The sequence below is a fragment of the Thunnus thynnus genome, chromosome 22 (assembly GCF_963924715.1).
Source record: "Thunnus thynnus chromosome 22, fThuThy2.1, whole genome shotgun sequence".
NCBI classification, from domain to species: domain Eukaryota; kingdom Metazoa; phylum Chordata; class Actinopteri; order Scombriformes; family Scombridae; genus Thunnus; species Thunnus thynnus.
The window spans coordinates 22,127,554-22,154,319 of record NC_089538.1 but is presented as its reverse complement, the minus strand read 5'-3'; the positions used below and the strand labels follow the sequence as shown (position 1 = coordinate 22,154,319).

Genomic DNA, 26,766 nt, shown 5'->3' with positions numbered 1-26,766 from the left:
TTATCAGTGATGTACAGACTGTTTGTGGACACAAACATCAACAGGTTCAAACACAAACAGTCCAGATTTTAATTTTGGACATGAACAAGTGTGAAGTGTAACAGTAGGAGAGTTGAACATTGGGATAACAATTTGTGAAATACAAGTACAATTATTATTGTTTTCTGTCCTTTGCAGCAGCTGTTGATCAGCCCAAACAGAAACAGAAACCTGTGAGACCGCAACCAGAGAGTCAAGTTGACTTCAGTCTCTATGTTGGAGTGTCGGCAGCAGCAGCTGTACTTGTTGTCTGTGCTGGACTCTACTTTGCCCTCAGACATAAATCTAAATTGTACTTGGCACTTAAGCCTTAACCGAAGTTACAGTTACAGGTTACAGATAAATGATTGTGCCTTCATGGGCTTTCTTCTCAGAAGATGATCTGCAGGACCCCTCTGTTCAGCCTGACCTCCTGTGTCTGTGGTTAGTTTACAACTTTACTTTAATATCCATAAATATAAATAACATATTATTAAAGGTGGTAAAAATGCCTTATTGCAATTGGGAAAGTGTTCTATATTCAATTATTGCTAATTTTTTTATCACTGTGTCATGCATCTTTTCTATAATGCAACATCTTTGAACTCTTTAGTTTTCCAGGCTCAGTTCTCAGTTTGTCTGGAAAACTGTTCAAACCCTTCTGTGAACACATATTTTATATTTTATATTATATTAATGAGAACTCCTCAGGATTTAAAGTTGGACAAGAGAACTTTGAGTTTGGGACTTTCTTCACTTTCATCAGGGAATTAAACGAACAGCAACGGTAAGACGGACGGTTTTCCATAACCCATCATCAGTGGTGGAAGAAGTATTCACATCCTTAAATTTACTTGAGTAAAAGTTGCATCTGATTTTATTTAATCCGTGTAAAACTACATTGTATTCATCACATTTATTTTGACTTAAAATACAAATTAAGAGAGCTCCACGTGTCTCCTTCTTGATCAGTAAAATAGTGTAGTGAAGAAATGTAGGAGAGGGTTTTTATCTCTCTGTGGACACTCGTAGGGGAGAATTCCCACATACCTGATAACTAACAACTGATGACTCTCACCTGTGTTAAGAGTGTGTGGAGAATCATGTTTGGATAAAAGTTGGGATTGAACGGCCGGATGGTGTGTGAGAACTACTTTGTTCTGTGGCTTTGGAAGGAACTGTGGTCAAAGGATGCTGGTTGCAACTAAGGATTTAGAGGAGATGTGGGTTTAGGGGGACTAGACAGATTAAAAAAAACTGGATCAAATTGTGTCATTTCCAAATACCGACTGCCTGTGAAGAACAGTTTGATCATGTTGCGTAGAATGAATAAATACTGTATGAGTCAACAGCACTGACTAATCTGGAAGAAGCATGTACTTTCCCCACATTTTTACTAAGAAGATGAGTGTTATAAGAAAAAAAACCCAACATGTGATTTCAGTAGTTATCACAGATGAACCATAAAGACAACATGGACTGCATCATCAGACATCTAAAGGATGAAGGTCACATCCACATGATACATATAAAAACATAATACTATATACCATAATAAAACTGTTAAAAATATCCAAACAACATAAAAACAGACCAAGATTAACATAAAACCCTACATCCTCTTCACAATGTTCTGGTAGTACCAATAACATCACGTTTCATAGAGATGTAAAGAGATTTTGATTTCATTAGTCTTTGAAGATTTATTCTGGTAACAGTAAAGGTGAAGCAACCAACAGAAAAACACATTGTTGAGTTCAGGAAGACTTTTCACCTTGACCATGTTTTTTGTATAAAAAGGGGAAGTTCTTTTGTGTTCATAACTTCTGCTTTTGCTCTCTACACGGATGTGTTGTAACTGTGAAAACAACTTTACTGGTGACTGAGTTAAGGTTGAGTAGATCTGAAGCTGGTAAACAGCCTTTTTGTAGAGTTTATCTCTATGTTTGTTTCACAGGAGTTTTAGCATCATGGTATATCGATAAGAATGTAGAAAGAACAACTGATGTTTCTGTTTGAGTGATTTATTGCCACCAAACACACATGTAGAGCAAAAGGAGATGATGAGGCTTGTGGCAGTTATGAGTTTCTATAAAATACAGTTAACCAATGTAAAACATCACACAATCCGGTACCTAACAAAACAGTGAATGTCAGTACTGTAGGGGGGTGAGGGGTAGACTACCACTGCTGAAATCAATACTACATCATAGTGAAACATGATATTTAACAATTACACAATGAAATATATATATAAATATAAATATTCTAAATTAGGTTTAATAAGGATTTTAGATGTTGCATCTCCTGAATTAAGAACTGCAGAGAATGAATCATGTGCACTGCACACTTACACACAATACTATAAATCTGTAGGCTCAAACAGGAAAGGTGACCATTATAACATTTACCAGTATATACTGGTCAAGCATCTGATCACATTCAATCTACATGAATCTACAAATAACCATTAAACTACAACATATGAAGAAAGTAATGAACTCACTTCAGTCACACGTAACCACAGGTGTGTATCTGAAATGCAGGTACAGAGACCCTCATGTCACGTGGTTAGTGCTGCTGCCAGAAGACAGGAAATGGGCGGGATATGTAGAATAGGACATGATCAGGAGTGAATGAGCTCAGTGAGAATGGATCGATCCACGTCATGGAAGTAGTTAGAGGATTGCTGAATAATGTGGCTCTATTCTACACTTTTCTCTCTGGAGTTCGACAGTATCACACATAAAACAGTAATGGTTGTTATTTCTTGCACTCTAACCACTAAATGTCAGGTCACAGAGGTTGTTTCAGTTCAGCTTCCTCTTCCTCCATCTCCTGTACTCAAATGACCACAAAAACTGAGTTTGACTCACTGAAAACCACCATTTACTGTACTTTACTTTCAGTGTTACAATATAGGCCAAATGACACAAAACCTCCTCGATACACAGTAGCTGGGTGAGTCAGCCTTCAGCTAGTTTAACACAATTTAAAACCCAACAGTCGCTCAAAGATTTTTGAATGTTAATGAGAATCTTAAATGATGTGAGTTTTAAAAAAACATGCAGTTGTTATCATTGATCAGACAGAACTTGTACATAAGTCTTTTACATTGATCTCAGTTCTGAAATCTTCACATTTGTTTTGTTGCATCTGTAATTCTCTCTGGTCACATGAGTTGCCAGCAGACACAGTTTTATCGGTCAAGTTGATCCAAACAGACTCAGCTACTTCCTCATCTGACACATTTACTGTTGTGTAGTGAAGCAGTTCGTATGTGCAGCTGATAATTCAGGTGACATAAAGTGGAACAGATCTCTGCTCGCTCGCCTCTAAACAATTAAGTAACATATCTAAAACATTAAATTGCAGCTTAAGTCATGTTTCCTAATTACTGTTGATTGTTTGTTCACATGTATTAAACACATTCATCCAATGTTGATACAGATTAGAAAATCAATTAAAAGTGTCCCAAATTCTCATGTTTTATTGAAGATTTCTCATTAATCTCCTCCAGTATTTGCTCTGAAGACGATTTTACAAGAGCTGATGACAGGAGGACAGTGTGCACATTCAGCAGGAAATAAAAATATAGAATTTTTATATATAGTATGTCACAAACTGGGCTGCACGGCCGTGACAAAAGAGCCACACACAACCAAGCCAATTAACAACCAATTTATTAAAAAAAAAGAATAACCTAAGAGGAGAACCTAAAGTAACAGCGGCATGTGTAGGATGGCGCTGAGTGCAAGAGTGGAGGGGTGTGCTCGAATCCAAATAGGTTTTTTGGCAAAACACAAACAGTTGGTTTTTACAAACGTTTATTTCGTACAAGTATTTTAAAATGATTTGATTTGTTTTTGGGAAGAAAAAAAAATTTTTTCAAATACCAGTGCGCATGTTGGTTACATCACTATCTCAGTCTCTCTCCTCTGCTCCGCTGTTATGTCTATCAGCAGGTCTCAACGATGGGAGTCATATTCACCTGCTACATGACGCACATTTCCTAATTTGTACATCACTCCCAGAGTTGGGGATGTTCCCCAGAGATAAAGATGAACTACTGACACACACACAAGTGCTTACAAGGGACTCTCCATAACCTGTTGTTCCCCTTCTCCTTTTCACAAAGTTAGGTTGTAAAAAATAGGCAATAAATGAAAAGTGCAAAGTAGGAATCGCTGTGCTGTCTCTGTGTTATGGGTGTATAAATAAATAGAGGTCTGTCTGCAATAGTAATGCACTTGGTTATAGCTCAGTAGTCAGTGCAGCTGTGTATGATTTGGGTGACTTGAGTTCAAGACCTGGTGTGGGGAAATCCTTTGTAAGATAGTTTATTCACAAACTTATTTTAACACTTTAATATCCTAAAATTTAAAGCATAAAAAACCCCAAAAAACTGGATTTTTAAGCCCATTTGCATTTTTATTTGAATACAAATATAAATAATCTTGCTGCCTCAACAAATATAGATACATATACAAATACTGGGCTCTCTGCACATCCCTAATAGATGCACTGTTGTATGGTGCAGGAACACAAGCCATCAACCAAAAACCCAAGGTTGTCTCAGGGAGGACAGCACACGGCAACTGAGCTCTAAGAGGGTTTTGAAGGAGCACACAGGGCCCCATGTGTTGCCAGTGTTGCTGATTACAGTCAGACAACTTCTATGGAAACAATGATCAATAAAGAAGTTTTTAAATATATACAAACTTTTAGCAAAGTTCTTCTTTATTGATTGTTTGGATAAAAATTGTTGCTCTCTTCAGTCTGCGTACAAGTAACACAACTTCATGCTTTCAAGCTGCCTGTCCAATTTTGCATGCAAGTGATACGTCAGTCCTTCCCATTAACTTCTGTGGAGAACAGATGCGTCCCCAGTCTCACATCACAAACTATCAAGTTTCTTTCATCGCAGCGAAAACAAACAAAGAAACAAAAAAGGCTGCCATTCCTCTTATTCTCAGTGGAAAATACAATATTTTAAGATAGTTTCGGCATTAATTCAGTATCATTATAATATTCAATATCATTTTGATAACATTTCTGTCATGCCCCGGCTGGCTGAGTTATCTTTTTATTTCTCCCAGTGTTCTTTGTCTTGTATTTCCTGTTTTATTTTGATACTCACCTCTTTTGTGTCTCATTTCAGGTCCTTCACTTCCTGCCCTCGTGTGTCTCCCTCTTGTGTGATTACCTGCCCTGATGTGTTGCACCTGTGTCTCATTGTCTCCCCTCCCCCAGAGTATATAGTCTCAGTGTTCCCTTCCTTCTGTGCCAGTTTGTCTTGTTTCCTGTGTGACAGTGGTCCAGCCTATTTTTCCTTGTGAGCCTTCTAGTTTTCTGACCTGTTTTTGCCTTCGACCTTGCCTTTAGCCTACTGATTTGGATATCTTGTTTTGCTGACTGATCACCTGTGTACCGACCCAGCTGTGATTAAAGGCCTGATTTTTGAACTTGCCAACTGAGTCTGTCTGCATTTGAGTCCAAGTTCAGTTCATGACAATTTCTAGAGAGAAATGTGCATTTTATCATCATAATCTTTGTTCAGTGAATGTATATGATCAGTTCATTCAAAGTTTACCTGAGAGTTTGCACTTTCACTGTATTTTCAGATTGAAACACTGAAAAAAGGATTTTTGTTTAATCAGCATTACTGGATATCTTGGATCGTTAGTAACACTATGTGGCGTATAAGTGACACAGTTATAATTATTTCTCCTTCAGTTCTGACAAACTGGTTAATTCGGGTGTTTTATTGGCCCTGCTGTCATGACAAAAAGCAGCAAACCACGGTCACTGCAGTGCATTTTTGTGCTGTTCTGTATATTGCTGTAAAATTGATCACATGATATAACTTGATGGTAAGACTACTTTTAAAGCAGCTGCACTTGCAGATGTAGGCCGCCGCAGGACTGTGGAGGACACTACATGTTTGATAGTGTAAACAAATCCTCTGTTTAAGTTGCAGGTGTAACCACAACATGGCAGACTGTGCACATATTTAATGAAGCATTAGCAGAAGGCTGCGGAGTCTAAGGTCAACATGGCCACATGCCATTTCCGTGTAATAAGGATAATGAACATGACGACCTGTTGTGATGCGTGAATGAAGCCTGACTTATCTTCTCACACCTGTGATGATCAGAAATAAACTCTAGATTGCTGTAATTGACAATTGAAATGACTGGTGTTTCTGTGGTTTTAGTCCACATTGTTTCTGACATGAGAATCGAGGTTTGATGTTGTAGATTTTCCTTCTCACACCTGTGATGACTGAACTTTGACCTCATGTGTTGATGACTCCTCTCCTCTGTCTCCTCTCACAGGGAGAAGATGATCTGCAGGATCCTTCTACTCATCAGCCTGACCTCCTGTGTCTGTGGTTAGTTTACAACTTTACTTTAATATCTATTAATATAAGTAACAAAATACATTTTCAGCCTCACTAACAGATTTTATGACTTTCATCTTTAAATCTGTGAGTGATAATATTGGCAGAACTTATTAAAGGAGGTAAAAATACCTGGTTGCAATTGGGAAAGTGTTCTATATTCAATTATTGCTCATTTTTATTTATTATTGTATCATGCATCACCTTTTCTATACTGCAGCATCTTTGAACTCTTTAGTTTTTCAGCCTCAGTTCTCAGTTTGTCTGGTCCTCACTTTCCCTCTCTGTCTCCTCAACAGGAACATTTGTAGTGAAAGTGACACAGACCTCCTATCAGGCAGAGGAGAATGACAACATCACACTGGAATGGATGTTTACAACCAAACCTGACAGTTCCTCCACCTCACTTTACATTATCTGTCATTTGTTAACTCATGTTAAACTCTTGATCCTGTATCATTTACATGAGGGTGTTGAGTCTCCAGAGTCTCAGGATGGACAGTTTGCAGGACGAGTTCAGAGTGACAAAGACGCCCTCAGAGAAGGACGAATCAGACTTCATGTGTCCAGACTCAGGACTGATGACTCGGGTCTGTACCTGTGTGAAGTGAAAACAGATTATGGTGAAAGCTCTGGCAGATGTTGACTCAATGTCACTGGTAAGATGATTCAGTAGAACTCAGAAAGCCTTTTTTAATTCATGTTATCAGTGATGTACAGACTGTATGTGGACACAAACATTACCGGGTTCAAGCCCAAATGGCCCAGATTTTCATAAGTAGGAGAGTTAAATGTTGGAATAACAGAATTTGTGAAATACAAGTACAATTATTATTATTTTTATGTCCTTTACAGCAGCTGTTGATCAGCCCAAACCTCAGAAACCTACTGTGAGACCACAACCAGAGAGTCGAGGAAGGATCAGCCTCTACGTTGGACTGACAGCAGCAGCTGTACTCGCTGTCTGTGCTGGACTCTACTCTGCCTTCAGACTTCGTTCTAAACGTCATGACACAGAAAACGTAGTGGTAAATGAGACAGAAAACATCTATCCAGCTGTACAGAGGTTGTGTTTCTCAGAGATCAGACTTCTGTCTGTCACTGCATCTTTTTACCTTCTGGGTTCATGAAGCTGCTTTTTCCTGCACATCCAACCAGACCTCTGACCTTTTCACCTGAGAGAACCCAGCAGGATGAGAGTGTGAGAGAGGAGAACAACATCTGAGAAGATGCATTTCTTGTTTCATGAGCTGAGTCATAAAACCAAGAGACACAGACTCCAACACTCAGTTAAAACAAATCTCTGAAGAAGACTCAGAAAACCTGTTTGTGATCTGAACTGCTTATTTTATGTGCTTCAATATGTTGTACATGTTTTTATTACTATGGTTTTGTGTTTCAATGACTGCAGTAATAACTAATGTCACTGTGAATAATGCTATCATACTCTGAGATATGCCACGTTTGATGTCAAACAGTAGCATAAATAATCACAGTTTCAGGGAATCAACTTTTAAAATCACCTCAGCTTTTATGCAAAGACAAGACATCTAAACAGTCACCTTCTGAGCAGTGCGGCTGCCTCCATTTCTTGTGATGTGACTCATCCTGTTACTTCGTTAAAAGCTACATTCAGCAGCTTTATCTGAGCGAGGACCTCGTCGGTCTGATAGTCAAAGATTCAGCTGTTTGTGGCTTATTGAGAGCTTTGAGAGACCACTGAGCTTCATGCTGCCAGCTGACCTGCATGATGAAGTTCTGCCTGATCTGAGGAAGACTGTTTCCAGACAACACAGTCGTCTGACAGTCATCCGTCATGAGGACTGTCCCTGCAGCTTATTGTGATGATGAGGAGTTCCAAGCTCTTGTCAGAAATGATATTTCTCACCTATTTAGCTTGTAAGCTTTCCAAAATCTAATTTAACAATGAATTGTCTTTCCTCATGTACAGTTGATAATGTGTACATTTTGTAAATAAATCCTGTTTATATGAGAGAAGTTGTTATGACTCTTCTATCTTTTTGGTTTGTCAGGGAGAAACAGCTATGCCAGTAAAAAAGTTCACTAATTAACATGTTATATCTGGTTTGTTTAAAATCTGAACTGTAAAAACATGTTGTAGTTTTAGAGGCTTATGTGTCTATTTATTTCTTTTGTACTAAGCTAAGCCAACCATGTACTTGATATAACTTCATATTTACAGCACACACAGAGTATTGATCTATTCATCTAACTCTAGACAAGAAAGAGAATATGTGTATTTTTGAAAATGTCAAACTATTCCTTTAAATATTAAGAACTGTTTGTTCTGGGATGTCAGTGTCACTAACTTTTCTGTAAATTGTTTGAAGTTGCCAGTTTATCAAATAAATACACAAAGTATTTACAAATTGCTTGAATCAGAATCTCTTTTGCCACTGAAATAAACAACCTGATGCTATTAAAAGCACTGTCTCGCTTATGAAACTATGCAACACTAAAAAATGTATTTACTAAATACACTGCAGAATACACAATATATAGCAATCCATGTTGCTGCGTAATCTCATCATGTTTCTGAGGAAGACAATCCAGAGCACCCTACTAGCTTGTTTGTATCAGTGTCACAGTGATTTCATCTCTTAAGTTATTCTTGAACTGCCTCTGTGTAAATCCTGTCTCTGTGGCTCTCAGTCAACCACACAGAAAGCTAAAAGCTAAATTATAACAATTAAATTGAGATAATTACACCAACAGTTAATAACGATTTATCAAAAACTAGATTGTTCTCATCTAAAGTCTGAATTATATCAACATCCCTCATTTTCGTATTTGTCATTTTATCTCAGTTAGTAGCAGCAGTTTTCCTTCATAACTATCTAATAAATTCAGTATTTTCTGTGGAGGAGACATGTGACTTCTCTGTCGCCTGTCAAAGGAAGAAGATGATCTGCTGGAACAACAAGAAATATCAAATCTTTTCACTTCTCGTTTTTGGAAAATGAACTGAGGATGTAAACTAACCACAGACACAGCAGGTCAGGCTGATGAGAAGAAGGATCCTGCTGAGTTCTAATAGTTGCTGGTCTAACGTTTTTTGTCTGTTCAGCATCGACTCTCAAGTTCAGAGTTTCTAAACTTCATCATATGCAATAATGAAACAGCATCACCATTAACATTAACCAAACTAATTTTTAATACTTGTTTACTGTGATGCACATTTCTCAAACAAGTTACAAGTTTCTGCACTGAAACAAATACATTCATTTAAAGTTCAAACTTTCAATCGAGTTTTTACCTGCTGAGAAATGCATCTCCTATCTGAGGCTGTGCTCAGCCTTAAATTCACAGTATCATTACTTAACATTAGCAGCACAAACAGTCTTTCTAGGGGAAAGACCACAATATACACAGTGTTCTGTACTGTACAGACTTGACAGTAATGAGTGGAAACACACGGCTCTTACTGTGTGTAAACTCTGTTTCCTTCTCTGAGAGTTTTTGTCTGCTCTGGTTTTGGTAACAGACACATAAACCTCCAAATGTTCACAGCTAGAAACACATAATCACAAGAAGAAAACAGATTTCAGCCAGTTAACAAACAAACAAGTCAGAGTAAGACTGGCTGGACCTCTAACGCACAAAGGTAACAGACAATCTGTCAAACACTAGACGTGAGCTGCTCTATACTGGAACTACTGGGACTGATAGCTGATGAGAAACAGTTAGGAAGACAGGTGAACAAGTCGGGAGGAGGTTTACCACCATGAAAGGCAAAACCAGCTCTGCAGAATACTGAACCACACACTTTCTCTCTGGAGACCCAGCAGTGAAATGGCTAGAACATATTTTGATTTGTGAATTTCATGAAACAGGCTGTATATATATTCTATTCAGATACTGTTACTGTTTGGCTCGACGGTGTGAATTTAATACTTAAACTGAAATGAGAATAGATGCATTACTCAGCAGCAACAATCAGTTCTGCAGAATAACGATGAACCTCTAAACACTCAGTAATGACATTTCAAATCAAAGTTTGTTAGGAATCAAATAGTTTTATCAGCACTTAGTTTATTTGATCGACTTTGACAGAGTGAATTTGACACCCCACATTCAAAGAAAAAACCTAAGTTTAGTAAAACAACCTGAAATTATGCTTAAAAACACATGGACAAAGAACACTGAAGAGTTCGACCTAATAAATATTGAGAGATTAATCAATTAATCTGTGAATTTCAGACCAGTCGTATCAAGAAAATGCTGCTAGCAGCTATTAATGAGACTAATAAAACATTGATGACTGTAACATTCAAAAAAACTGTAGGCTTCAGAACACACACACACACACACACACACACACACACACACACACACACATGCACAGAGCGGACAGCATGGTATTAGTAATGTCCTTTTGCAGTCTGAAACGTCATCTAACCAGTTCCTCCTCCTGAATTTTCATCCTGCTGACTAAGCTTTTTTTTTGCTGAGGCGGAGATTCATATAAAAGCTGTCAAGCTGTCTTTCCGTGTGTGATTTTAGAGCTGATGCCACCTCGTTGATACCACATACTGATCTGAACTGCTTCTTTATGACGGAAGACCTGACTGGTAATGTATATGATAGATCTTACAGAGAGTTGGTATTCAGATAGTTCATTATCTAATCCTGTTATAGAGAAACCAACAGAGTAAACATGCCTCGATCATTTTATTAGAGATCAACTCTGAAACGAGTCATTCTGCATAATGAACAGTGTTTACATTTGACACTTAACTACAGTTTTAACATCTGACTGTTGGAGTTTGTTGAGTATTTTCACATTGTGGTTCTGATGGTGGTTTATTTGTTTTACTAAAGTATTTATTAAAATAGTTGAATATTGAACGTGCGGATGAATGTTCTTACAAATTTACCTTAATATTTGTAATATAAAGGTTTTTAAAGTTAAGATTTTTTTTTTTTGGCAAAGTTAAGAAGTGGTTTGTGTCTCTGCTGTGTGACCATCAGTCTTCTCAGTTAGTAGCAGTATTTGTCCTCATATATGTTCACATCCACTAATCTAAATGATCTGGATCCAAACCTGCTTCCATCAGTTCACTGTTGAACTCAAGCAGTATGACGCCTCCATCACTGATGTGAAGAACTAAAAATATAACAAGATTTTCAATATTTCAAATAAGTAAATATTATTAAAAGTAATTATTAAAAGTACTTACAGTGGAGAGACTTTGGACTCCTCTGGCTTGTACCAAGTTGTTTTTACTGACACTATTTTTGTATGACAATTGTTGAACCTCTTTGTTGTAAATAAAGAAAGTTTGAGGATAAAATAAAATTGTCCTCATAGTGTATCAGGGTGGATAACTGTCTTGTAAAGTCAGTATTTTCTGGTTCAGTTTCATTTATGAGACTTACAGTCTATTACAGTAACAATAATGGAGGATAATTAGTGTGATAGTTCCTGCTTTTAGTTTGGACTCAAACTTCATATTGTGTGTAATGTGAATATTTGTGTAGATGTTGTTAGTTAGTTACTTCAGCCGCTTAACATTAGTTGAAGAGAAATTGTTTCTGTTGTTACAAGTTTTGACCAGCAGAGCTCTCTCTTTCCTTTACAAAAATGTCTTTACATGTATAAATTAAAGTTCGTCTTTAGGTTTATATGGTAAATGGTAAATGGACTGTACTTGTATAGCGCCTTTCTAGTCTTCCGACCACTCAAAGCGCTTTTTACACTACGAATCACATTCACCCATTCACACACATTCATACGCTGAATGGGTACAGGGGCTACCATGCAAGGTCCCAACCTACCCATCAGAGGAAGCTAACCATTCACACACATTCATACACTGATGGCACAGCCATCAGGGGCAATTTGGGGTTAAGTGTCTTGCCCAAGGACACATCGGCATGTGGACTAGAGGAGCCGGGAATCGAACCGCCAATCTTCCAATTAGTGGATGACCCGCTCTACCTCCTGAGCCACAGCCGCCCCCTATGTGTCCTCTGCCTACTACATGAGACTAACTGCTATTATTTCACTTTGATTTGTTGAAGCAAACATAAACTCTTTCATCCATGAGCTGCTGATCCATTTCCAGACTCACTGTGGAAAGATTTTGGATGAAACTCTCCATGTTCTGCTGATTTACTGAAGTCCCTGTCCTAATCAGTCTAATCATTGATCAATATCAGAATCATGTATCCATGGTGACAAATGTTTCCTGCTTATGATGTGTGTGTTCCCTATTATTACCTGTTGTTTCAAACCTTTATTTCACAGAAACACTCTTGAAGGACAAAGTTTGGAAATGACTCAAATATTTCCTCTTTCCTCTTCAGCTGGAAAGTTTGTGACATTTACGCCATTTTGTGACAAAAATACATGACTGCACCTGAGAAACTGAAGATTTTTAAAAAAAGAATGCTGTAATTTGCAAGAGAAGGGAGAAGATGATCTGTAGGATCCTTCTGCTCATCAACCTGACCTCCTGTGTCTGTGGTTAGTTTACATCCTCAGTTCATCATCCAAAAAAAAAAAAAAAGTCAGAAGATTTGATGATTTTTGTTGTAAAATATATCAGTGAAAACATTGACAGAATTATTAAAGCGAGTAGAAACTCTACATTACAGTTGGGAAGATGCTCTACATTCAGTTATTGCTTAGATTGTATTTATTATTGGTATCAATCATGACCTTTTTACTGGTGTATTTTAAACACTTTCCCTCTCTGTCTCCTCAACAGGAACATTTGTAGTGAACGTGACACAGACCTCCTATCAGGCAGAGGAGAACCACAACATCACACTGGAATGGATGTTTACAACCAAACCTGACAGTTCCTCCACCTCACTTAACTTCTTCTGTGAACTGTTTACTGATGTTAAACTCTTGATCCTGTATCATGTATATGAGGGTGTTGAGTCTCCAGAGTCTCAGGATGGACAGTTTGCAGGACGAGTTCAGTGTGACAAAGACGCCCTCAGAGAAGGACGAATCAGACTTCATGTGTCCAGACTCAGGACTAATGACTCGGGTCTTTACCTGTGTGAAGTGAAAACAGATTATGGTGAAAGCTCTGGCAAATGTCACCTTAATGTCACTGATAAGATGATTCAGTAGAACTCAGAAAGCCTTTTTTAATTCATGTTATCAGTTATGTACAGACTGGACTGATAAACTTTATGAGTGCTGCACTCAGCAGCCACTGTATTATTTGCTTAGATTTATAAATACAACATAAAATATGCTATATGTGGACACAAACATCATATTCATTATTTTTCTGTCCTTTACAGCAGCTGTTGATCAGCCCAAACCTCAGAAACCTACTGTGAGACCACAACCAGAGAGTCGGGGAAGGATCGGTCTCTACGTTGGACTGACAGCAGCAGCTGTACTCGCTGTCTGTGCTAGACTCTACTTTGCCTTCAGACTACGTAGAACACGTCGTAGGTTATGAGATGGGCAACATTGGTGAAGCGGTATAAACAATGGAAGAATATTGTCTTTAAAATCCTGAAAATCCTGCAGCTCACCTGGCTGCAGGTTAGACCTGTGTGCTCATTTATACCTTTAGACTCCTTGAAGTGTGAGAGAAGGACGAATCAGAGAAGAACGAATCAGACTTCATGTGTCCAGACTCAGGACTGATGACTCGGGTCTGTACCTGTGTGGAGTGAAAACAGATTATGGTGAAAGCTCTGGCAGATGTTGACTCAATGTCACTGGTAAGATGATTCAGTAGAACTCAGAATGCTATTCTTAATATATGTTATCAGATTGTATGTTTGCTTCGATCTATAATTAAGACATAAAATAAATGTGGACACAAACATCAGCAGGTTCAAACCAAAACAGTCCAGATTTTAATTTTGGACTTGAACAATGTGAAGTGTCACAAGTAGGAGAGTTGAATGTTGGGGTAACAGAATTTGTGGAATACAAGTACAATTATTGTTATTTTTCTGTTCTTTACAGCAGCTGTTGATCAGCCCAAACCTCAGAAACCTACTGTGAGACCACAACCAGAGAGTCGGGGAAGTCGGGGTACTCACAGCAGCTGTATTCTCTGTCTATGCTGGACTCTATTTTGCCTTCAGACTTTGTTCTAAACCTAATGAGACAAAAAATGTCTCATCAGGGTTAGAATGAAGAAGATCAGACTTCTGTCTGTCACTGCATCTTTTTACCTTCTAGGTCCATGAAGCTGCTTTTTCCTGCACATCCAACCAGACCTCTGACCTTTTCACCTGAGAGAACCCAGCAGGATGAGAGTGAGAGAGAGGAGAACAACATCTGATTAGACCCATCAGGACTAACAAGGTCTGTCTGGAGGATCATCTTTATTTAAGAGGGTCATTAGAGTTTTGTTTATTGTTTAATATTAAGAAAATCCTACAAACAAATGCTGCTAGAGGTCTCCAGTGTGCCCATACTAGAAGTCCAAAAGTTGCAGCTGCAAGTAACAGCAGAGCTGCAGCTGAAACGTCATGTGAAGCGACGTCCGTTTCTGATGACGGCGACAGCTGATCACAGCTGGATCAGCTGTCAGTCGGCTTTAACAGCTGTAGAAACTTCTGATGGAGTGTGTGTCTGCACGCATGTGCACTGTGTTAATACTAATAAAGGTGCACAGTTATCACCGCTAGAGCAGCTGTTTCCTCTCTGCAGCCTGTTACCTGTTTAACAAACACCTAAATAAAAACCTGCATTCTGCATTTATACAGTGTCCTGCTCAGAGGCACAGGAACCATTTCTACTCGCGGAATGCGTTTATACCATTTATTGATTATTTGTATCTGTGTTTTTTGATAATCCTGATAGTGAATTCATTATTCAATTACCCAGAATGTGATCAGGGTGTCTTCTGAACACTGCAAAATATGTATTTGGCTAAATGTTTCAGGGAAAATGGAAATTATGTAACTCATATCAAACCCGACGCTCAGGAATTTACAGCCTCACATGTGATTGAAAGGAAATGACGATAAATGTGTTTAACTGTTATTATGGATAAAATTAAAGTTAGGAAGAGTCTGTCTGTCAGCAAGAAACAGTTTAATGGAGGAAATAATAGATCATGAGAAGAAAAATCTTTCTAATACATGAAGAAAGTTGTTAATGGTTCTTTTGTTGATCAGGTCGACAGTTAATAGATTGTAACTATATGATGAATCAGAAAACGAGTAAGGCATATAACTTGGGAGTGATACATTTAAATTGAATCTATAATCTGTCTCCATTTTGTTACGAAACTGCAGTGATGTATCAGATCAGTCAGATCAGGTGCAGCGTCCAATCAATAACTGATGTCCAATAAGGAGGCGTGTCGGCCGTTAGGAGACTTCCGTGAGGGCCGCCCACATGTTTCCACAAGCTGCAGAGAGTGTGTTGTTTTAGCAGGACTGAGTGACCACTTTGAGTTAAACTGATCGTGTGTAGCAGCTACAGCACGGACGCAAGTCAGAGGTGGTCTGGACCGCATGAGGCCACATTCTTTTAGTAGTGTGAATGCAATGTGTCCTGGGCCATATTGAAGGTCCGCCTTCTCAACTGACTTCCTCTATTTTCCTGCAGACTAGACACAGGACCCTCAGTCCAAAGCTGTTCAACTTGTCTGATAACAGGATAAACAAATGATTTTGTTTTTCATGTGAATTAAAAACGTAATCCACCTCCCGTTTTTTTCCTGTTTTCAACGTTTCCCTAACCGGTTTCCCTCTTCAAAACGACAATTATAATAGAAATTAAAACATTAATTTTTCGTTCGTCTGTCTAAAAAAATATTTCAGAAGCTAAATGTTGCTGGATAGTTTCCTCTGTCCTGTCAAGCTGATAACTACAGATTTTATTTTGCTGCGCTGCTCGACCTAATGAGCTCAGGATTTATCTGGTGGACGACTGCTTTCTTCCAAACAGTACGCACCTGGACTGGACTGTGTGTAACAGCTGACCTACTGGATGTAGGATGTAGATGGGCATCCATTGTGTCACCACCTACGAGGCGTGTCTTAGTCATTTCCATGTGACTGAAAACGTTATCCACGTGAGATGCTGTAAATAGTTATCGAACATGATGATTGAATATCAGAGTTTTTTCTGAACCCGGAGCTTTTCCAACACGCTGATCTGACCTGCTTCTTTGGCAACGTCAGTTATTGATAAATGACAGAAGACATGAAAGGTAATGTGTTTGTGTTAGATATTATAGAAAGTTGTTTTTGCTGCCTTTAATCCTGTTATAGAGTAAGCAATAAAGTAAACTAAGCAGCGTATTTAAAACTATTGACCTCAATCAGTTTATTAAAAATCACGCTGAAAGGAGTCATTCTGCGTCATGAGTAGAGTCTACATTTGACACTCAATTACAGTTTAAAACCTATTATAGCATCAGTATTGTAGGACTCAGTTGAGTCTTCTCACAGTAAGAAACTTGATTTCTGTAATCGCTGTAGTGGATTATAGAGACCTTGTAGATTTCTTCTGGAGGAAGCTGATTTCTCTACCATTTAGAACAATACCCAGGTTTCTCATCGCCTTTTAACATGTGAGTATATATTTAGCAGACTGCAGAGGGGGGAGCACAGCGCGCAGTTGAGGGTCATGTTTCTCAAAGAAACAAAGCAGTAGTCTGAATGCAGATGCCCAGTGCATTATGTTCGTTTGCCTTGCTCGTTTTGTTGTCTCTGGGTCGCATCCCCAGAGGCAAGCAAGTGATGATGAAAACATCTTTGTTTTATTGTTCTATAGTCGTAACATATTCTGTTAGGTATTAACTGAAGCCATAACAAACTAATTTAATGATCAACAAAGAGACACGTGGAGCTCTCTGAATTTGCATTTTAAGTTAAAATAACTGTGATAAATACAATATAATTTTACACGGATTAAACAAAATGAGATGCAGCATGTTGGTAGCGATCATGCAGCTGCTGGTAGGTGGAGTTAGTTACTTTTATACAAAGCCACGTAGTCGTTCGTTCTCCCTCAGCAGCTGCTGGCTGTCCTATTTCGATCTTTGATCCATATTATACAAAAGAGAGTAGAATCTGTTATATGCATTAATATTCTATTAATAATAGGCTAAAACATAACGTAATAGGTTACATGTCATGAAGCTAGGAGATAATAAGGTATCTGGTATGGATAATATAACTGCTGAACATTTAAAACGCGCTAGTAAAAAAGCTCTACCATTTGCTTGCTATTTGTTTTACTGGGTTATTAGTCCATGGTATTCTACCTGACTCTATTTTATCTGTTATACTGGTGCCTGTCATTAAAGATAAAGCTGATAAACTAAACAGCTCGGAGAATTACAGGCCTATAGCCTTAGCCAGCATTTTAACCAAAGTGCTGGAGAGAATGCTACTAAATAGGCTGGAAAAGAACATCCTGACTTCTGACAACCAGTTTGGCTTTAAACGTAAACATGGCACTGATATGTGCATTTTTGCTTTAAAGGAGATTTTAGATAAATACATTAGGCAAAAAAGCCACGTAGCAGTTGTTTCTCCCTCAGCAGCTGCTGGCTGCAACCTTTTATTTACTGTACAGACAACAGAGTCCTATATCGATCTTTGATCCATATTATACAAAAGGGAGTAGAATCTTTTATATGCATTTATATTCTACTAATAATAGGCTAAAACATAACTTAATAGGTTACATGCACACATAACCGTTGATGGTCAGTCTCTTATTTTGCAGAACCTTTATAGTCAAGTAGGTTAACATTAACAATGACAAACAAATAGAACCTTTTTCAGAGCTCATTAACAAAAAGTTAAGGCTATAAAGTAGTCAAATGCTTTAAGCAAACCAAACAAAAATGCATTATGCAAACCCTGAGTTCTGTCTTCCTCTAAAACTCAAAATGGCTAATCTGAATTATACAGTATATCATACATTATAGCATATACTAACATAATAAGAAAATTAGCTTGGATGTTTTTGGATAAAGAATAAAAAACAGGTTCTGACCATGTTTACAGCAATTAAAGTTGTGGACTTTGTTCTGTAGAACAAACTGCAGGTGTTAGACAATCCCTGCTATGATACACCAAAATAACACCAATTTATAGGCTTGTTTTAACCTGAGGACACATGAAGTGACTGGATAAGTAACATGCATCATAACAGAGTTAGTGTGAATGTGATTTTCGGACAAAGCAACAATTACCATAAACATCTCATGTATTAAAATCTTCAGGTTCCTGGGCTTTATTATAGTAAATAATGTTCTGACCTGTAACTAAACCTGTGCAAGTATTCATGGTTGTGGATCTTTAACAAGCCTTTCAAAGATCTGAAGAGGCCTTTTACCAAATGGAAGGATACTTTGAAATAATAATAATAATAATAAGATGAACTCATTAAAACTATACATCTGCTACAATGAAATAACCTTACAAAACAAGTGTGCTACAAATCATTGGTCAGATTAAATAAGAACAGCAGAAATAATCATGATTATTATGATAAGCTAATGTATGTTATGATTTGGGGATGCTATGAAGGCCCATGACTGATGCAGTAAGAAACTGATGCCTCATTAATGTTCAATCAGAGATATCAGAGACATAGATGAGAGAACACTGCAATGTTAACAGTAGCACAAGCAGCACTTCTATGTGGAAGTAACAGTCTTCTGATTAACAAGTGCAGATATTGCACAGTATTTGCATTTATCTCTTATCTGGATTAAACAGGTGGCAGGTTCATATCACCAACACCTATAATAATCATAATCCAGAATTTACAGACTGTGAGAGGAGGGATGAGAACCTGAGCAATCCTAGAGTCTGACAGGGCCCCAGGCAGAAAATCCCACGGGGCCCTTCTGACCAACTTTCATTGACATGACGTTCCTCAGAATACCTATTAAATAATCAGATATTAATCGAAAACATTTATAGAACATTTTTATTTTGACAGATTTATACTAACAGCAAAAAACCAATGTAGTATATGTATAAACCAATTAATTACAAGTAAAACACATATTTAATATTAAAGAAATAAGATAAATGAAATTATATAAATGTAAACAACTTAAAAGTGTAAAGTAAAAAAGTAAACATTCTTTCTCTTTAGGAACAAACTATAATAATCCTCTTATTTGCTAAAGTGCTGGAGATGGTGAAAGTTGACAGACCTGATAAGAAAAAATAAAAGATGATGACTTATAAAGGACATGGTATATGTCATCAATATCATTAGGATGCAATGAACTCACATTCATCAGTATCAGGATCTGGAGGGCAGCTGGTTCCCTTTTTTATTTGATAGGAACTCCCCCAATGTGCCTGTGGTGAGATAAGAAACAGCTGCTCTATGATACTGAGCAGCAATGAATGAGTTCATATAATTTCCTGATCTTATTCTTTGAATATTCCCTATGACCTAATTAATTTTATATTTTATATTATCCTATCATTCATTTTTAATTAATCCCATTTGATTTACTTAACTTTAATCAGTTTCACAGGCTGGTTTCACAAACCTTCCCAAAGCTAAAACTATTTATTTAGTTATATTTTAATGAGGCTCAAATAATCTAAAGGTAAATAGCTAGCAAGCTAAATTCTGTTAGCTTTACTGTAACATCAGTCAATGTAAACAGTAGTTACCTGATATGACCCTGCTCACCAAAACACCAATGAGATGGGGCCCTTAAGGGGGGGTTTCCTAGAACTGGTTGTCGCTGCAGTGCTCATTCTGTGTTTTTCTGGGTTGTTTGAATGTTTAAATCGTAAGAACAGCTCTGAAGATAAAGGAAATTCTAGCTGATTCATTGTAAACTCAGGCTTAATGTCATTTTCTGATCTGATTCAAACATTTAAATCTGCACAATTAAAACAAGACTGTTAACAGTGAATCAAATGTTTCAGTTACTTGTTTCTATTAATCAAGCAGCGAGTCTCAGTTTTTGTCACTTCAGTTATTACCTGGACGGATGAACTGCTTCAGTACAAAACAGTAAATGTTTAAAATGAGGAAGTAGCTGTGTGGCTTTCAACTGCTCAAGTTGGCATAAGCTCAAGTTACAACAGACTCACAAAGAGGAACTGCAGTCACACAAAGTGAAAATATAAATGATCACACTTTACTATAATAAGTTTATTCTGTAACCCTCATATATATATATATAATTATTTTTATAGAAATTTAAAGTAAATACTCTGTCCTCCTCAAATTCACCAAATAAAGAAATTCAACACATCAAAATATCCTCACAAGTACAAACATGGAGATGAAAAGCTGAAATATGGAATATGTGAATATTTGAGTTGAATTTATTCATAAAAGTTTTCGTCAACCAAAGAACATTTATTCTGTTAACTAAGTCTTTATGATCAAAACACTGACATCTAAATGAAGAGTTTCTATTAAACGTAATGTTGTTAGTCAAACATCTGATCCAACGAAGGGAAAGCTGAGTGTTTATCATCATGTACTGAGGTCTGCAGTAGCTGAAGGTGGAAAACTGAAAACAACAGCTGACTTGATGTTTTAGTTAAACTTTGACTGTGTGAAGCAGATGCAACATGGAGGTTAGTCACTGTTGCTGTATCTGACGACGCCCAGGTATCGCAAGGAGTTGTTGTTAACAGTTTAAAAATCAAAAGCAGAAGCAGAAGTTGTCAAATGTGTCCAGAAGTGGTTTATGACTGTGCTGTGTGTGAAGCCATAGCCCTTTGTCATCCTGGTGTTTTCCTCCCAGTCTGTGTGTGTGTGTGTGTGTGTGTGTTTGTCTCTTTTTCCACACCTGCTGCTCATCCTGGACCTGTACAGCTGCCATAGTCATCACCACCTTCTACAAATACACAGTCCACCATCGTTGCCAAACAAGTTCCTGGTCTCGGTTTGTCTTGTTGATTCTGAATGTTTGCCTTGTCTTGTTAATTCTGTGTATCAGTTGACCATTGTAGAGGATGTAACAAAGCCTTGTTTTGATCAGAAAAAAATAAAAGTATGTTTTACACATCTAAACTTGAAAACGGGTCAAATTTGACCCGAACACAAAAGGATGGTTAAAACAGTGATGCTGAAGGAGTAATGTCTCCAAATATAAATAAAGCCTGTTGAAAGAGAAAAGGCCTTTATAGAATCACTATTATCATTATATCATTATAATAATTATCATTATAGTCCAGTTATGACTATTTTCTGTTATTTTAACAGAATTTTAACCCCACACTTCCCTACGCTCTATACACTCTGATGACTGTCAACTCAGTCATCAGTAATTCTTCTATGGACTAATTACACTGTACGTTGCAGGCTGTAATCGAAAGCATCACCAGTTCCTGTTTCACAATTACGTACAAGAGAGCAAAAGCAGCAGTCATGAATACAAACCAGAATAAATCTTCCAAGACTAATTAAATCAAACTCTTAAAAATCCTATGAACATATTATAATAATATTGTGTATGTTGCTGTATATTTTATGCCAAGAAAGTGTATTGACTTGAATTCAGGTGTAGACTGGCACACAGCAAATATGATCCTCGTTGTTCTGACCTCCTCTGTCTGTGGTTGGTTTTCACTTTTATTTTAGGTTACACACGTGATACACAAAATTGTGCATAGTTAATCTACAAAGGAAGGAATAAGGGAGGAATCGTTAATACTTCCTTAATAACTTGTGGTGGAAAGACTTCAGACGGGCCAATAAATCTAATGTAGGCAAATCATTCAAATATCATACATGCTCATCGGCCAGTAGTCAAATATCAGGAGCGCTAACCTGTCCGTGACTCTAACTGACATCATTCTGCACACTGTACCTGTGCTGACACTGACTTAGCTGCTTACACGAGGAAATTACTCTTCTACAGACTATATAGTCTTCATTATAATCCTCCAGAAATACATAACCACACTTGAGGAACAGAAGATTTTTTAAATGTTAAATGTATTCAAAAAAATCTGTAGATTTCTGTAATTTACAATTGAAATGACTAATGTTTGTGTGTTTTAGTCCACATTGTTTCTGACATGAGAATCGAGGTTTGATGCTGTAGATTTTCCTTCTCACACCTGTGATGACTGAACTTTGACCTCATGTGTTCATGACTCCTCTCCTCTGTCTCCTCTCGCAGGGAGAAGATGATCTGCAGGATCCTTCTGCTCATCAGCCTGACCTCCTGTGTCTGTGGTTAGTTTACATCCTCAGTTCATCATCCAAAAAGAGAAAAGGCAAAAGATTTGATGACTTGTTGTAAAATATATCAGTGAAAACATCAACAGAACTATTAAAGCGAGTAGAAACTCTTCATGACAGTTGGGAAGATGCTCTATATTCAGTTATTGCTTAGATTGTATTTATTATTGGTATCAATCATGACCTTTTTACTGGTGTATTTTAAAGACTTTCCCTCTCTGTCTCCTCAACAGGAACATTTGTAGTGAATGTGACACAGACCTCCTATCAGGCAGAGGAGAACGACAACATCACACTGGAATGGATGTTTACAACCAAACCTGACAGTTCCTCCACCTCACTTTACATCTTCTGTGAACTGTTAATTGATGTTAAATCCTTGATTCTGTATCATTTACATGAGGGTGTTGAGTCTCCAGAGTCTCAGGATAGACAGTTTGCAGGACGAGTTCAGTGTGACAAAGACGCCCTCAGAGAAGGACGAATCAGACTTCATGTGTCCAGACTCAGGACTAATGACTCGGGTCTTTACCTGTGTGAAGTGAAAACAGATTATGGTGGGAGCTCTGGCAAATGTCACATTAATGTCACTGGTAAGATGATTCAGTAGAACTCAGAAAGCCTTTTTTTAATTCATGTTATCAGTGATGTACAGACTGTGGATACAAACATCATCAGGTTGAGGCCCAAATGGTCCAGATTTTCATAAGTAGGAGAGTTAAACGTTGGAATAACAGAATTTTGTGAAATACAAGTACAATCATTATTATTTTCTGTCCTTTACAGCAGCTGTTGATCAGCCCAAAACTCAGAAACCTACTGTGAGACCACAACCAGAGAGTGGGGGAAGGATCAGCCTCTACGTTGGACTGACAGCAGCAGCTGTACTCGCTGTCTGTGCTGGACTCTACTCTGCCTACAGACTCTGTTCTAAACGTCATCACAGAGAAAACGTTGTGGTATATGAAAACATCTGTCCAGCAGAATAGAAGTTGTGTTTCTCAGAGATCAGACTTCTGTCTGTCACTGCATCTTTTTACCTTCTGGGTCCATGAAGCTGCTTTTTCCTGCACATCCAACCAGACCTCTGACCTTTTCACCTGAGAGAACCCAGCAGGATAATTGGTGGGAGCTTGGCAGATGTCGACTCAATGTCACTGGTAAGATGATTCAGTTGAACTTTATGAGTTTGCTTGCACTCAGCAGTCACAGTATTGTTTGCTTAGATGAATAAATATTCCATAAAATATGCTGTATATGGACCAAGCAGCAACCTCTGGAGATGTAAAAAAGAAGCCAACATGGAAGTGCCAAAAACAGTTGCAGTTCCTTGAAAGGTCACTTGAGGCTCCAAAAGTGAGTCAATCCCCATGGACCCTCATGTTAAAATGCCCAACTTTACTTTACAGTTTTACAGCCTGGTACAAAAAATGGTTTTTGGAATACTATTGCATAGACGCATGGTCAAATGCATGAAAATGATGAAACAAACAATTAAATCTCATAACTTCAATATTGAATGCATGAAAATGATGAAACAACTCAACAACTAACACCACTTGGTGGCCGCCATTATCAAAATTACGGCACCGTAAACTACCAAAAATTGACAATAATTTCACATTTAGCACATGGAATCAAAACTAAATACTTTCACCTCACACAAGGAACCTTTAATCTCCTATACATTGTTATTTTTGGAATGCGGGTGAAACAAAGAACTATTCTTTCTGCACTTGCATCTTAGTCACTTTGAGCTAGGCACTTATATAACCCACAAATCTAGTCGAAAGCTTATCTAACATCTAGGGAGTATGTCAACCCACTCTAAGTTGTTTTACATCACATTTTACATACCTGCGGAGCAGTAAGGAACAGACACAAGTTAATCTGTGTGACCAAGTCAAGTGCTATTTTATTCTGTCCCTGACCAACACAGGCTTGGGTAGGATGTTTCTTACTGGACCCGTGGGGTGTACTACGAAGCGAGATTAGAGTGTTAGAGAGGTATGTTGAGCCCAGGGTTTTCAATGTCATGAAGGTATCTGCTGCATCAAGTTTAAAGTTTATGAGCTGCTCTGGATGTGGGAGGCACAGAGAGTGCATCTAGTGGTAAAATAAATATATTAACTAGTTTTTTAATCAATGAATTTACATGGTCAGCAATTTTCTGCCAGCATTCCTCTCTCACTTTCTGTCCTTATGTCTCCTCCTGACTGAAGTAGGCGGCATGCGATTGGTCTATTTTGTGTGGAAACAGAGTCAAATGACGTTCCAAATGCCTCCTTTTATGGGGACGTGCACAGAGCCTGAAGCTGAAAGCCTGAGTTAACAAAGAGGGTTCAAAACCACCGTTGTGATACCACTTATCTCTGATCATGAGTTTAAGGTTTGTCAAGCCAGCTCACACAAAGAAAGCCTGGATATGTTGAACTTGCCTCGTAGTGCAGCCCTCCGGTATTGCAGCAACACCTACCGTCACAAGATATAACAACAACATTTAAACCAAATGTATTATCTGAGAGATGAATGATGAATACACACACAGACTGATGTTTAATTTGTGAACCTCTAAAACTAAAAAGTCATTTAGGCTAGTTTATGGCTAGTATGAGTAATAGGCCTATGTCATAAAATTCAATATTAATTTTAACGCTTAAACAACTCTCACTCCCTTTCTTCTTGATCACTAACCTCTAGTAGACCTGCTCCTTCAGCCCTGTCAGTCTCCTCCATCTTTCTCCTCTCCTTCTCCTCACCTGGTTTTAGTAAGACGTTATTTTATTTATTTTTAACTGAACTGGCAAAATCTTCTCACCTAACTTGCCTTCGGCGGAACTGAATTTGATGGGGGGCTAAAGCTAAACAGGCCTAGCCAAGCCACTGTGCATAATTAAGGTCACCTCAGCTCCACCTTATTGCCCATTCTGGATTAGCCGGGAGCCAGGCGGAGTCAATCACTGCCAAAATGGCGAAGTCTGGAGCCGCCCACTTTGAGCTTCAAAACCGCTCTTCAGAAACCAATGAGTGACAACGTTCATATTTTTTACAGTCTAAGAAATGGACACAAACATCATCAGGTTAAAGCACAAATGGTCCAGATTTTAATTTTGAACATGAACAAGTGTAAAGTGTCAGAAGTAGGAGAGTTGAACGTTGGGATAACTGAATTTGTGGAATACAAGTACAATCATTATTTTCTGTCCTTTACAGCAGCTGTTGATCAGCTCAAACCTCAGAAACCTGCTGTGAGACCACAACCAGAGAGTCGGAGAAGGATCAGCCTCTACGTTGGACTAACAGCAGCTGTACTCCCTGTCTGTGCTGGACTCTACTCTGCCTTCAGACTTTGTTCTAAACCTGATGAAAGATGATGAGTTATATTTTGGGCAGAATGCACCTATAGGACTCAAAACCATCACATTTCCTATTTTAATTTATTATGAAGTATTTATTTACTTTCGTCTAACATGGCGTGTTACATTAACACAACTTAATTAGGAGTCCAACCCCTTCAAGGTATTGGCCCGACTATTAACCAATATCTGAAGTGCCATATTGATTAGTGCAAGTGGGCGTGGCCTATCACATATTTGATCATAACTCAAGATGCGCTAAGTCCTGAACATACACACCAAGTTTCGTTCACATCAGTTGAGGGGGGACAAAATGGCGGAACTTTAAGTGTGCAGTTATTGAAATGCTGCAGGCTTTGTGATGATCAAACAAGTGTGTGATTGGTCTCATTCCTTCTTTAAACAGAGTTAAAGTAGCTGAAGTGACTTTGTTTGACTTTGTGAAGCCTAAAACCTGATCACTTTTGCTTTGAAGCTTTAATTTTCAATGATTGAGCTGCTTCCTTAGTTGACCACGAAGTGCCGCTTGTGGCTAAATTTACACCCTGCGTTTACTGTTTACACCATGAAGATTTACACATTGCATGTCAATATTTTGTACATTTCATTTCATCCCCAGTTTACAGCTGCGGCAGCTCTTCTCACTTAGAATGTTTTTACATATTTGTTATTGTGAGTCTCTTTCTTTTTTACATTATTAAATGACTTTATTTACTTGGCAAAAACCTGTTTCTGATTTTATTTACACTTTTTAAAATGTCTCTAAAACGTGTTTTCATTCCTCTGCAAAGCACTTCTTCACTCTATGAAACGTTTTCTGACTTGAA

At 37.9% G+C, this 26,766-nt stretch overlaps 2 protein-coding genes across 9 annotated transcripts in view; both read left to right on the top strand.

Moving 5' to 3' along the window:
* Positions 1-13,680, top strand: part of LOC137174305 (uncharacterized) — a 16,131-nt gene extending 2,451 nt beyond the window's left edge. For 2 of the 5 annotated variants that reach the window (XM_067579500.1, XM_067579501.1), the window contains one exon: positions 7,277-7,564. In XM_067579500.1, coding sequence (XP_067435601.1) covers positions 7,277-7,551 — 275 coding nt within the window. In that variant the 3' untranslated portion in view covers positions 7,552-7,564. Of the gene's footprint in view, positions 1-177; positions 806-6,356; positions 6,413-6,720; positions 7,081-7,276; positions 7,565-13,155 lie in introns of those variants that run through there. The other 3 variants (XR_010925329.1, XR_010925328.1, XR_010925330.1) reach the window with 3 other exon arrangements.
* On the top strand, positions 3,935-26,766 carry LOC137174307 (programmed cell death 1 ligand 1-like). 4 transcript variants are annotated; one of them, XM_067579504.1, is made up of 8 exons: positions 3,935-5,353; positions 13,709-13,861; positions 13,990-14,140; positions 14,391-14,735; positions 22,522-22,577; positions 22,817-23,176; positions 23,370-23,743; positions 25,797-26,766. In XM_067579504.1, the coding sequence occupies exons 5-7, from the start codon at positions 22,529-22,531 to the stop codon at positions 23,570-23,572; spliced, it is 612 nt and encodes a 203-aa protein (XP_067435605.1). In that variant the 5' UTR covers positions 3,935-5,353; positions 13,709-13,861; positions 13,990-14,140; positions 14,391-14,735; positions 22,522-22,528; the 3' UTR covers positions 23,573-23,743; positions 25,797-26,766. The 4 variants fall into 4 exon arrangements, with proteins under 4 accessions (XP_067435605.1, XP_067435607.1, XP_067435606.1 ...); XM_067579506.1 differs by lacking the exons at positions 3,935-5,353; positions 13,709-13,861; positions 13,990-14,140; positions 14,391-14,735 and adding an exon at positions 10,900-11,013; XM_067579505.1 differs by lacking the exons at positions 3,935-5,353; positions 13,709-13,861; positions 13,990-14,140; positions 14,391-14,735 and adding an exon at positions 16,320-16,596.

What these genes read in the sequence shown, in the direction of transcription:
- LOC137174307 (XM_067579504.1), top strand. Translation starts at nt 22,529, where the DNA reads ATGATCTGCAGGATCCTTCTGCTCATCAGCCTGACCTCCTGTGTCTGT. An exon ending in CCTGACCTCCTGTGTCTGTG is followed by an intron (nt 22,578 to 22,816) that starts GTTAGTTTACAT and finishes TCTCCTCAACAG; the next exon opens with GAACATTTGTAGTGAATGTG. An exon ending in ATGTCACATTAATGTCACTG is followed by an intron (nt 23,177 to 23,369) that starts GTAAGATGATTC and finishes TGTCCTTTACAG; the next exon opens with CAGCTGTTGATCAGCCCAAA.